The sequence below is a fragment of the Equus asinus genome, chromosome 23 (assembly GCF_041296235.1).
Source record: "Equus asinus isolate D_3611 breed Donkey chromosome 23, EquAss-T2T_v2, whole genome shotgun sequence".
NCBI classification, from domain to species: domain Eukaryota; kingdom Metazoa; phylum Chordata; class Mammalia; order Perissodactyla; family Equidae; genus Equus; species Equus asinus.
This window is the reverse complement of record NC_091812.1, coordinates 67004222-67016626: the sequence shown is the minus strand read 5'-3', so window position 1 is coordinate 67016626 and position 12405 is coordinate 67004222. Positions and strand designations below refer to the sequence as shown.

The following is a 12405-nucleotide window of genomic DNA, read 5'->3' as shown; positions in this document are numbered from 1 at the left end:
ATCTAAAAAGTTTCTTGGAAGCGAAGGAATTATAAATGGTGCAGAATCCAGTGTAGCTAAGTTAAAATGCATGAAGTAACAATGAAGTTCCTTTTATTTAGTATGAAATCTTTATTGTTGAAAAGGTGTATGTGTAGTGGTTAAGAGCACAAACTCTGGAGCTGAACTGTGTGAATTCAAATCCCAGCTCTGCTACTCAATAGCTCTGTGGCTTCTGGCACATTACTTGACTTCTCTTTGCCTTAGTTACCTAATCTGTAAATGGGAATAATATACAAAACTAAACAAATTCTTACCATGTGATCCAGCAGTCATGCTGCTTGGCATTTACCCAAAGGAGCTGAAAACTTTTGTCCACACAAAAACCTGCACATGGATGTTTATAGCAGCTTTATTCATAATTGCCAAAACTTGTAAGCAACTAAAATGCCCTTCAGTAGGTGAATGAATAAATACCTGTGGTACTTCCAAATAATGGTTATTTAGCACTAAAAAGAAATGAGCTATCAATCCATGAAAAGACATGGAGGAACGTTAAATGCATATCACCAAGTGAAAGAAGCCGATCTGAAAAGGCTGATACTGTATGATTGCAACTATATGGCATCCTGGAAAAGGCAAAACTGTGGAGACAGTAAAAGAATCAGTGGTTGCTGGGGTGGGGCGGGCTGGGAAGCAGGGATGACTAAGTGAGGCACAGAGGATTTTGAGAGCAGTATAAATACTCTGCATGATGCTGTAATGGTGGATACATGTCATTATACATTTGTCCAAATCCATAAAATGCACAACACCAAGAATGAACCCTAAGGTAATCTCTGGACTCTGTGTGGTGATGATGTGTCAGTGTAAGTTCATCAGTTGTAACAAATGTACCCTCTGGTCAGGGATGTTGATAATGGGGGAGGCTATGCATCTCGGGCAGGGAGTATATAGGAACTCTCTGTATCTTCACCTCAGTCTTGCTGGGAACCTAAAACTGCTGTGAAAGATAAACTCTATTTTTTTAATGAGAACAATAGAGTACTCACTCAATAGTGTTGTGGTGAGGATTATATGAGTTAAGATATATAAAGCACTTGGAAGAGTGCCTGGCTTGGAGTAAGCTTGTGTGTTTCAGTTATTATATTATTTGTGAACATAAACATATATAGAGAGCTTTCATAGGTTCACTCTTATACTTGGGCTTCCATCTCTCTTTTTAACCCGTAAGAACTTAAGTTTTTCAACCTCAAATTCTTCTACTGTGATTGCTGTGTAGAATCTGATCATATTGACAGTATTTCTTTAAGTGCGGACAAAGGGCCTCCTACATCGGAATGAGTGGAGTGTAGGTTGATAATACAGGTTGTTACACTCCTCACCAGACTTACCAACTCAGATGTTTTGAGGGTGGGACCAACAAATTTGCATTTTCCACAAGCACCCAAGGTGATTCTGACGCAAGGCAGAGTGCTAGTGCTGTGGGGTCTGGGCGGAACTCGACCACACTTCTGACCCCCCAGGCACTTCTTAATGCAGTCCCCACAAATTCTCTCCACAAAGTACACATGTAGATTTTGGCAGAACGCTGTGTCTGGAAGATGGAAGGGAAAGTAGTGACCTAAGAACTTCTCAGTCCGTCTCAGAGCCCAGGCTCTTGTGTGAAATGACTTTTTTATGAAATAGAACGTTCTTTATATCAAACTCTTACTTATGACGACTTCCTAACAGTATGAGTAATAGTTCATTGTGTTCTGAGTTTTAAGTATCAGGTGCTTATTAGTGAGCATGTGATTAATCCTAAACAGTTGAGTCATTTTGGAGGGACTCTTTGGGACAAAAGCAAACTGTAGGACAGAGTGAGAAAAATATCTGTCATGAGCAACAGGAGATGAGCTTAAATAATACGTGATTGTGCAGCAAAATGACAGGATTACTGTTCAAACCCTTTTCTCCTGACTACAACCAGGCACATGGAATGAATTCAGTTGTGAATGGAGGTGATGTTTCATAAATCTTGAGAAGCTCAACTGTCGCTAACTGCTGGCAGGACTGTTCTACAGTAACGAAGGGAGTACTTTATAGATTGTTACAGAAGTAAGAGGGAAATGAAGTGAATGTAGACTTAGAAGGGAAAGAAACAAAAATGTTACAGATATTGGTATGCAAATTAAAATAACAAGCAACTATTGAATACCTATATGCCAGACATTGTGCTAAAAACACATACAGTCTCTCTTCATCCTCATAGCAACCTAAGAAAGTAGATATACTAATCCTCATTGTACAAAAGAGGAAATTGAAGCTCAGAACAATTCATATAGCTGGCAATAAACAGTCAAGATTTAAACACAGAACTTCTGACTGTACAGTATAGTTTAACGTAGTTGAGCTGTATATATTTCATCGGGAATTTCTGCATCTAACCAAGATGAAATAACAGAGACTATAATTACCCTCCTGCCTTAAACAACTACAAAACCAAACAAAATGTAGAAAAAATGGGTTTTGGCCATTGGAAGCAGGCAGCTCAGGACCATGATCTCTGAGAGAAGAGAAACAAGCATGGCGAGCCTGAGAGTACACTAGCAGCCTCCCTGGAAGCAGCTTCCAGGCTGCAGTGCAGCAAGGAGAACCTAAACAGAGCCTTCTTAGGGATGCACGGAGAGCCAGGGTGGCTAGAGTGCAGTGTAGGGTCCTGGGGAGAAGGGAGCAGCACAGAGAGAGCTCTGGAGACTGCAGAGGGCCCTCAGGTCTTTGCCGGCCGGAGGTGTATGACTGAGTGCTCACCTGGGCAGACTACCCAAGGCCGGGGAAAGCTAGAGGAAGGAGCAAACGGGGCAATTTCCAGGGCTCTCAGAGGGCTGGAAATGGTTCCCATTCCCACCAGCCAGAGAAGAAAGGCTTCATGACACCCAGAGTAGAGTTGGAAGCCACAGAAAGGTGTGGCCTTAGCAGTGGGGCTAAATTAGCCTAAAATGAAGGCAGCTCTGGAGCTGCCAGGCTGATTCCAAATAACTAGTCTAATGAGAGAAGGAAAGGAAGTCAGTAATTGAGACCTGTTGAATAAGTGATCAGCAGCTGCAGGAGGAATGAAAAGGAACCTGCGCTGTGTTCTTTTGAGGACCCTACAGGTACAGGTAGAGCTGGTTTTCTGTTTTAATTCTCAGACTTTGGGAGGTCTTGAAATTTTCTGTTTCTCAAACTAATGTTTATTATCTATTTGAGATCTTTGAAAATTGGTAATTTAACTCTAAGCATATAGTAACAGGTAATTAGACCATTAAAGCAAACTTTCCATTCTTCCACTGTTTTTCTTAGGTTAGAAGAATTATTTTTTCATAAAAAATGTGTATTTCTGTTGTTTCGTAAAAACATAGTATTTAAGCTTTACAAAGGACATTTTTATTTTACTTTTTTTTTTCTTTTTTTTTGCTGAGGAAGATTCACCCTGAGCTAACATCCATGCCAACCTTCCTCTATTTTTTAGTATGTGGGCCGCCAGCACAGCATGCTTGCTAACAGAGTGGTGTAGGTCCACACCCAGGAACCAAACCCAGGCCACCGAAGTGGAGCATGCTGAACTTAACCACTAGGCCACTGGGACTGGCCCTTATTTTACTATTTTTAAGCATGGCTTTTACAGTCACATTAGGATATTCTTTGAAGATGGACCATCTTTAATTCTGTGGATTAATTATTGCATTTTAGCAATAGTACTGTCAACCTGCAACAGAGGGACATTTATCACCCCCAAATGGGAGACATTAAAATTGGGTTTCACATTTTCTATTGGAGAAAGCCTTTCTTATTGTGGCACTAGAGCCAGAAAAGTCAAAGGAAAAATCTTACAGATTGGACTACACAAAAAAGTAAGATTGCTAGCAAAACAGACTATTAACATATGTAAGACATGATAAACTTAAAATATGTGTGACATATGATGAAGACTTGATATTCTTGGTATAGAAAAACGTCTTGCAAGTCAGTCAGAAAGGGGCAGATGTCTAGGTTGGGAAAAGGGCTAAGCTCTAAAGCAAGCAGTTTATTAATAAGAAATTATTTTTTTTAAAAAAGCCTCTGAAGAACTACTCTGCCTCACAAAATAAAGAAATGCATGGGCCGGCCCTGTGGCCGAGTGGTTAAGTTCACACACTCCGCTGCAGCGGCCCAGGGTTTCACCGGTTCAGATCCTGGGCGTGGACATGGCACCACTTGTCAGGCGACGTTGAGGTGGTGTCCCACATGCTACAACTAGAAGGACATGCAACTAAGATAGACAGCTGTGTACTGGGGGGATTTGGGGGGGAGATAAAGCAGAAAAAAAAAAAAAGATTGGCAAAACTTGTTAGCTCAGGTGCTAATCTTTAAAATAAAATAAAAAGAAATGCAAAGTAAAACATAATAAGACATTGTTAAGAAGATGTAAAATGAAAGAAGTTGAAGACACAAAGAAATGAAAGCATATTCTGTGCTCTTGGATTTGGAAGAATTAACATCGGTAAAATGTCCATACTTCCTAAAGCAATCTATAGATTCAGCGCAATCCCTATCGAAGTTCCAACAACATTTTTCACAGAAATAGAACAAAGAATCCTAAAATTTATATGGAACAACAAAAGACCCCGAATAGCCAAAGGATTCCTGAGAAAAAAGAACAAAGCTGGAAGTATCACACTCCCTGATTTCAAAATATACTACAAAGCCATAGTAACCAAAACAGCATGGTACTGGCAGAAAAACAGACACACAGATCAATGGAACAGAATCGAGAGCCCAGAAATAAACCCACACGTTTATGGACAGCTAATATTTGACAAGGGAGCCAAGAGCTTACGATGGAGAAAGGAGAGTCTCGTCAATAAACGGTCTTGGGAAAACTGGACAGCCACGTGCAAAAGAATGAAAGTAGACCATTCCCTTACACCATGCCAAAAAATCAACTCAAAATGGATTAAAGACTTGAATGTAAGATCCGAAACCATGAAACTTCTAGAAGAAAACATAGGTAGTACACTCTTTGACATCGGTCTTAGCAGCATATTTTCAAGTACCATGTCTGACCAGGCAAGGGAAACCAAAGAAAAAATGAACAAATGGGACTACATCAAACTAAAAGGCTTCTGCACAGCAAAGGAAACCATCAACAAAACGAAAAGACAACCTAACAATTGGGAGAAGATATTTGCAAACCCTATATCAGATAAGGGGTTAATATCCAAAATATACAAAGAACTAATACAGCTCAACAACAACAAAACCAACAATCCAATTAAAAAATGGGCAAAGGATCTGAACAGAGATTTCTCCAAAGAAGATACACAGATGACCAACAGGCATATGAAAAGATGCTCAACATCATTAGCTATCAGGGAAATGCACACCAAAACTACAATGAGGTATCACCTCACTCTGGTCAGAATGGCTATAATTAACAAGACAGGAAACAACAAATGTTGGAGAGGATGTGGAGAGAAGGGAACCCTTGTTCACTGCTGGTGGGAGTGCAAACTGGTGCAACCACTATGGCAAGCGGTATGGAGTATCCTCAGAAAATTACAAATAGATCTACCATATGATCCAGCTATCCCACTGCTGGGTATTTATCCAAAGAACTTGAAAACGCAAAGGCATAAAGATACGTGCACCCCTATGTTCATTGCATCATTATGCACAATAGCCAAGACTTGGAAGCAACCTAGGTGCCCATCAAGGGACGAATGGATAAAGAAGATGTGGTATTTATACACAATGGAATACTACTCAGCCATAAGAAATGGTGAAATCCAGCCATTTGTGACAACATGGATGGTCCTTGAGGGTATGCTGAGTGAAATTAGTCAGAGGGAGAAAGTCAAGTACCTTATGATCTCACTCACAAGTAGAAGATAAAAATAACGACAAACAAACACATAGCATTGGAGATTGGATTGGTGGTTACCATAGGGGGAGGGGGGAGGGGAGGGAAAAAGGGGTGAGTAGGCTCACATGTGAGGGGATAGACTATAAGTAGTTTTTGGGTGGTGAACGTGATGTAATCCATACAGAATTCGAAATATATTATGATGTACATCTGAAAGTTATATAATGTTATAATCCAATGTTACTGCAATTAAAAAAAAATTTTTTTAAAAAGATGTAAAATGCCCAACATTAATGAGGAAGAGAGAAAAGATGTGCCTTCTAATAAATTGTGTCTATTGGGCTGATCTTTCTGTGGGCACAGCGGGTTGGCATTAGGAGCACACAGGCTAGGTCTGTGTCCCAGCTCTGCCACTAGACATGTGTGGTCTCAGACAAGGTTTCCATCTGAGAAAATGGAGATAATGATAGTACGGCCCTGATAGAGCAATTCTGTGCAGATGACATAGATTTTGTGAAGTAAAGCACCTAATATAAATTATGGTACTGGTGCACAGGCAATTTTAGCTGCTGAAGTAGACATCAATCTGCATATTGAAAGGGCCCAGCAGGAACTGATTAGGTTGTAAAAGGACAGCTTCCAGTAGACATCCTCGTGAAATTCAGAACACCAAATATAAAGATCCTGCAGCTTATCTCTGACAGGTCACAGATTGGCATCAGAGTTCTCATTAGCAGTATTGTTTGCTGGAACACGGTAGAACAGTATCTTCAAAATTCTAACATGGCACGGCTAACCTAGAATTCTGTAAGTAGGCAAATTATCAGCTGAGTACGAGGATAAAATAAAGGTATTTTCAGAATGAAAAGACATAGAGAGTTTACCTTCTGTTCATTCCTAATGAAAAAATTACCTCAGAATAAATCAAAGCCTAAACAGAATCTAAGGACCAGTGGCCTCAAGTCAGGGCTGCAATTGAAAGACATCCCAGGTAGAGAACTGTGTAGTAGGCCTAAGAAGCTTTTCGTCCACATTAGAGTAGGATTCCAAAGGGCTTGGAAAAAGTTATAGTATGATTATGATAGTATGATTAAGAAACGGAAAGATCTTAAGGATATGAGGAAGGATGTAAGAAAAAGGTGATTAAAAACCAGGGAGAAGTCTGTATAAGAAATGCATGGTGTAAATTTGCAGCAAAACAGAATTTGCCTTTGTTTTAAGCAACTGATGAAATGAAAGATAATCCATTGGACACTGATGCTTGGAATGATTTACTTTGAGCAGCACAGGTACAGTGACACAAGATTATACTTCTTTCTATACAGGTCCAAGCATAGTACTTGGTGAAAATTTTTTTAAAAGTATGTGTATACAGATATATATAATATCTAATACACACACAAAATTATTATATTGTAATTTGTCTCACATTTTAGAATAAATCTATAGACAAAGCGTGGGAAACTTAATTATAGATATAACTAAAAAGTTAAAAATCTTACTATAAAAGAAATGGTACGGTTAGAACTTGAAAAGTAGAGAGGAAAGGAGAAATGGACAGTAGTACAGGTAAACTAATTTACTTATTTTACATAGTAGGGAATCCAGATACTGTTTAAAGTTAATAGAATAAGAAATGGTTAAAGGATGTTATTTAAAATTACAAAGATAATCAGAGGAATTAAATATACTGCGATGTATTAAATGGAGAAAGATTTGGCCTGGTGGGAGATAGGTAGGGTAAATGAGCCAATTTCCTCATCTTTTATGCCAGGACTTCAATACTGTGCTTAAAGGTGGTAGAATACTAACTAGAGGTGTAAGTGTAGTGACTACCCCCAGAAGAACTAGAGCCGTGTTTAGCTTGTTTACCTCTGGGCAGTAAAACCTGGGCTGGGAGGTAGAAGCAGAGACTTTCCTTTTCATTCTGTACCATTTATTTCACTTTTAAGCTTTTATGTATGTTTAATTATCTGTACTGAATGTCTGCTTTTTAACCTCAAAATGTATTAAATCATTTTTAGCCAGTTTTTTCCTTGACTGTTGGTGTGTCTTCACGTGTCTTGAGACTGCTGAAACACGAGTGTGACGTAAGGCACGTACACTGCCCAGACAAGGGGGCTGGCTGCTTTTGTTGTAATTTTTGATCATCACACCCGTCTGGAGGATAGACTTCAGCTCTGGGCACTAGAATATGAATAAATATGGGTTGTGAGTAGAAGGTGCTCGCCATCTGGGTGGGGAGGTCTAGGAGCATTCCATGTGAGGAATGGGGAGGGGAGCTGCAGTGTGTGGTCGGGAAGATGTAATTCAGGAATAAGGGCAGCATGATCACCAGCTTGAGATGTGTGGAAGAAAGGGCTTGTTGTTCTGTGTGGTCTAAAAGGGCAGAAATTACAGAGCAACACCATTATAAAGAGCTTTCTAACTACCAGAGCTGTGCAATGATGTCACTGGTACTGTTCGAACAAAGGCATTGTGGAGAGTATGCTCGCGTTGGTTAGGATACTGCTAGAGGACTTCTGAGGCTCCTTAGATCTCTGAGTTTCTGAGGGGCTACTTAGAAAGTTTTAAGACAGTTTACAGTCATGCTTGTATTCTTTGCCACCTGAAAGGCTACCATTAATTCAACATTCTTTTTTTGAGAAAGATTAGCTCTGAGCTAACATTCACTACCAATCCTCCTCTTTTTGCTGAGGAAGATTGGCCCTGAGCTGAGATCCATGTCCATCTTCCTCCACTTTATATGTGGGATGCCTGCCACAGCATGGCTTGATAAGCAGTACATAGGTCTGTGCCCAGGATCCAAACCAGCGAACGCCGGGCTGCCGAAGCAGAGCGTGCGAGCTTAACCACCTCGCCCCTGGGCCAGCTCCAATTCAACATTCTTTTAATAGCCATGTTTTCCTTGGGCTTTAGGTATTGGGGGCACAGAGATAAATAAGACATGAATAGATCCAAGAAACTCAGTCTAGTATGTCCATTTCAGCTCAACAGATGTTCCATGAGCATGTCCCATACACCAGTCTCTCCCCTTCTCTAGAGAGGCAGAGATGAGGAAGTTCTGGATTCTCCTCTCCGTGGTGTGCAGGGGAGCTAGTCCAGTAGCCAAATTTCATTACGGTACAGCTGAAGAGCACAGGGTGGCATTAGGGAAGGCTTCACAAAGTGACAACTGGTCCTTGCTGGATCACCTGGGACATACTTTATAACTCTTCACCTACAAAACAACCAGTGCTAGAACCGTGACTGCTCTAAAATTCCATGGTTCTAAAATGGGGATAGTTGTTTTTTTGTCAAAATATGCTTTAAGAATATAGTCCAAGTTTATAAAAAATAGTATGGTAAAAACATTTGCTGTAAATCTAATCTTAATGGATATCCTTTCAAATTAAGTTTTTGCTAATGAGTTTCCTGGAGCAACTTGTCCTTGGACTTCTTGTCTTTATGTAACATTCTTTTAAAATGTTATGTACGTTATAAAATTTTTTATTAATTAGTATGATACCAGATTTGTGATAATTATTAATATTGGAGAAATCATTCTTTTTTCTTTCATTTTAGAGTAGCCTATGATTTTATTTTTATATTTCCTTTGAAGGGAGACAGCATCATCAAGTAGGACTTAAGATTTTAAATTTTATACCCTTTGAACATATAAAACTTGATTTTAGAAGTAAAATTTTAGTGAACTTGAAATTCTCGGGCCTCTGTCCCCATGGGGTTGGGATGCGTCACCCTCCTGGCAGTTGGATGTGTTCACCAGCCTGGAAGCTCTCCACACCCTGTGCTATTGGGATTTTCTGGAGGCTTCCTCACGTAGGCATGATCGATTATCAACTCCGTTTCCAGCCCCTCTCCCCTCTCTAGAAAAGTGGGTGGGGGAGGAGCAGAAAATTCCAACCTTCTCATCATGAGTTGGTCTTTCTGGTGACCAGCCCCCATCCAGGAGCCATCCAGGAGCCCACCCAGAGTCGCTCTTTAGAACAAAAGATGCTCCTAGTGCTCTTATCACCTGGGAATTTAGAAAAGTTTCAGGAGCTCTGTGCCAGGAATTGGAGGGGGGGGGGGGAAGAGAGCAATATATGTATTTCTTATTTCATAGTCCGACACATAAGAGCTTAAGAAAGGTGACTTTTTTTCTTTTTTGACATATAAAACAATTTACATAACTTTCCTCAGTGGAGACTATAGCAACACAACAATCACTTAGCCTGTAATTTAGCACGAGCTAGACGAAGACTTGAGTGCAGAGTAAAGTCAGATAAATTCAGTAAACCTCAAGTTAGTAAAGAATGAGGGGTTCCGTTCAATTGCCTCACATACCGTCAGGTCCACAATAAATCTTCCTCCTTGAGCCCAGGTCAAATGCCAGTTCCTCAAAGCCTTGTGCCTGCCCTCAAGTTGGACAGCCCTCCTGCTTGTCCAAGCCTGTCTTGGGACACTTAACACATAGTAGTGTTACTTGTGTCTGCAGCTTATCTTCCCGACAGCTTGTAAATGCATAAGGGAGAGCATGTCTTATTTTCCTCTACCGTGCCCTGCATGTCTAGCACAGCACTGTCTAGTAGAATGTCATGTGAGCCACGTATTCAATTTTCGATTTTCTAGTAGCTGCATTAAAAATATAGATCAGAGAAAATTAATTTTAATAATTTATTTTAACCCAGTAAATCAAAATTATTTCAATGTAGAATCAATGTAAAAATTATTAGTGAGATATTTTGCATTTTTTGTACTGTCTTCAAAATCTTGTATTTTACACCTACAGCACATCTCAAATCTATACAAGCCACATTTCAAGTGCTCAGTAACTGCTTAGTGAATAACTACTGTGTTAGACAACAGAAGTATAACATATTAAAAGTGATTCGTAAATGAATATCTCATAGGCACACTTTCAAAAAATAATCTTTTTTTTTCCCCCAACAGACTACCATGGCTGCCGGAGTCTTGCCTCAAAAGGAACACCCATATTCCACTTTGGTGAATAACAGTGGGTATGCTGCAAATATGAAAGGTAATAGTTCTTTAGTATACTTTCTGTCTCTGTGCAAACTAGAGTTTAATAAAACTGCATGGATGGGCATGAAAGAAAAGACTTGATTCTTCATATTGGAATCCCACAGTTTTGACCTGTTAAAATTCCTTTTCAAAATCCTGACTTTGGCCTTTTAAGAAGGAATGTTGAAAACAATGTTTGTCTCCTGCCTTATCCTCTTAGCCTAAAATTCTCTGTTCATTCCTCTCGTCAAACTCGCCTCCTTGGAAATTAACCTTTCATTTCTCTCTTCTTTCCTTGCTTGCAGTTGTCACTTACAGAGCACGTTCAGAAGCTTGCTAGCTCTACTCCTCCCAGTTTTTTCTCCCCTCTGTCACCTTCCCACAGTTTTGATTTTTATGTGTGCCCAGGAAAGAAAGGGTACTGTGACTTGGGCTCTTCTGCCACACTTGCCCTCACCCTTTCTTACTGTCATAAGTGCTGAGCTGGGAGCCTGCCCTGATCTCCACCACTTTGGCTCTGCTGGTCTTGCTCCTGCTGCCAGCAGTTATCCAAAAGATGCTGAGTGATTTTTCTTGGCAGTACCCCTTGCATGATTTTCTTACTGCCCGCTCTGGGTTCACTTTAGTGCTCCTGTATGGGGAACTTTGAAGGATTTTTCCCCCTAAGTATAGATGAGATAATATAAGGAAAAGTAAAGGAGTAAGGGTCTAAAGGTGTTGGACTTCAGCGCTTGCTGGGAATAATTGGTTCTCAATTATTGTTGGAATCTAACCACTCCACCAGGGGGAGCTCTCTTTCATCAAGAAAACCAGTGTTTCCTACTTGTGACCTTGTCTAAATTCCAGATCCTTGTAGATCCTCCTTCATCTGTCTGTGCTGTGCCTGACTCTAGAAGGACTAATACGACTGCTGACTACCATTTGTGGACAGCTTCTGTTTGCCAGACCTACCAGATGTTAGTTTCCCTGGTTTTAGAAAGAAGTGCAAGTGCAATAATGTGTCTCTTTGCTGCTTCTCTTGTAGAATGATGGGTTTTTTTCCCCTAAGTAACTCTCCAGCCAACAAGTGTAAGTCAGATGAACCTTTTCCCCTGTCATTTCTTCTGTTGGAACGTTACCTCTTAGTTGGTGTCTCTCATCAGGGATTCTATTGGCTTTTGAGGTGGAGAAACTCTTCATTACACAGGAGAGCCCCCAGCACTGTAGACATTAAGTAGCCTGCCCCCCCCGCCGCCACTAAATCCAGTAATGTTGTTAGATTACCGTGACAACCAGAAATACCCTACCCATTTCCAAATGCCCTCAGGAAAGTTGTAATGCCCCTATTGTGATCCACTATACCCTTCCCAAAACCATCTTTTTATTAAAAATTTCCTCATTATATAAATGTAGCTAATTTTTAGTTAGGGAAAAAACCTGGAAAAATAAAAAAACTTAGTTTATATCTCACTTTCTTAAAGTGTATCTCATCTATAAAGATAGTCAGTTATACTTTATTGGGTTAACATTGGGATGGGAAGTATTTTTTTTTAAATGTTAGCTAATGAATCATGGGA

The 12405-nt window shown here is 40.1% G+C and overlaps 1 protein-coding gene across 27 annotated transcripts in view; it reads left to right on the top strand.

Annotated features, from left to right (window-relative positions):
* The window catches only part of PTPDC1 (protein tyrosine phosphatase domain containing 1), a 71947-nt gene that overhangs the window by 16914 nt on the left and 42628 nt on the right, over window positions 1–12405 (top strand). For all 27 annotated transcript variants that reach the window (XR_011497303.1, XR_011497318.1, XR_011497299.1 and 24 more), the window contains one exon: window positions 10778–10865. Coding sequence is in view for 6 of the 27 variants with exons in the window: in XM_014864792.3 (XP_014720278.2) it covers window positions 10778–10865 (88 nt within the window). In the remaining 21 variants the exon portion in view is untranslated. The remainder of the gene's footprint in view (window positions 1–10777; window positions 10866–12405) is intronic.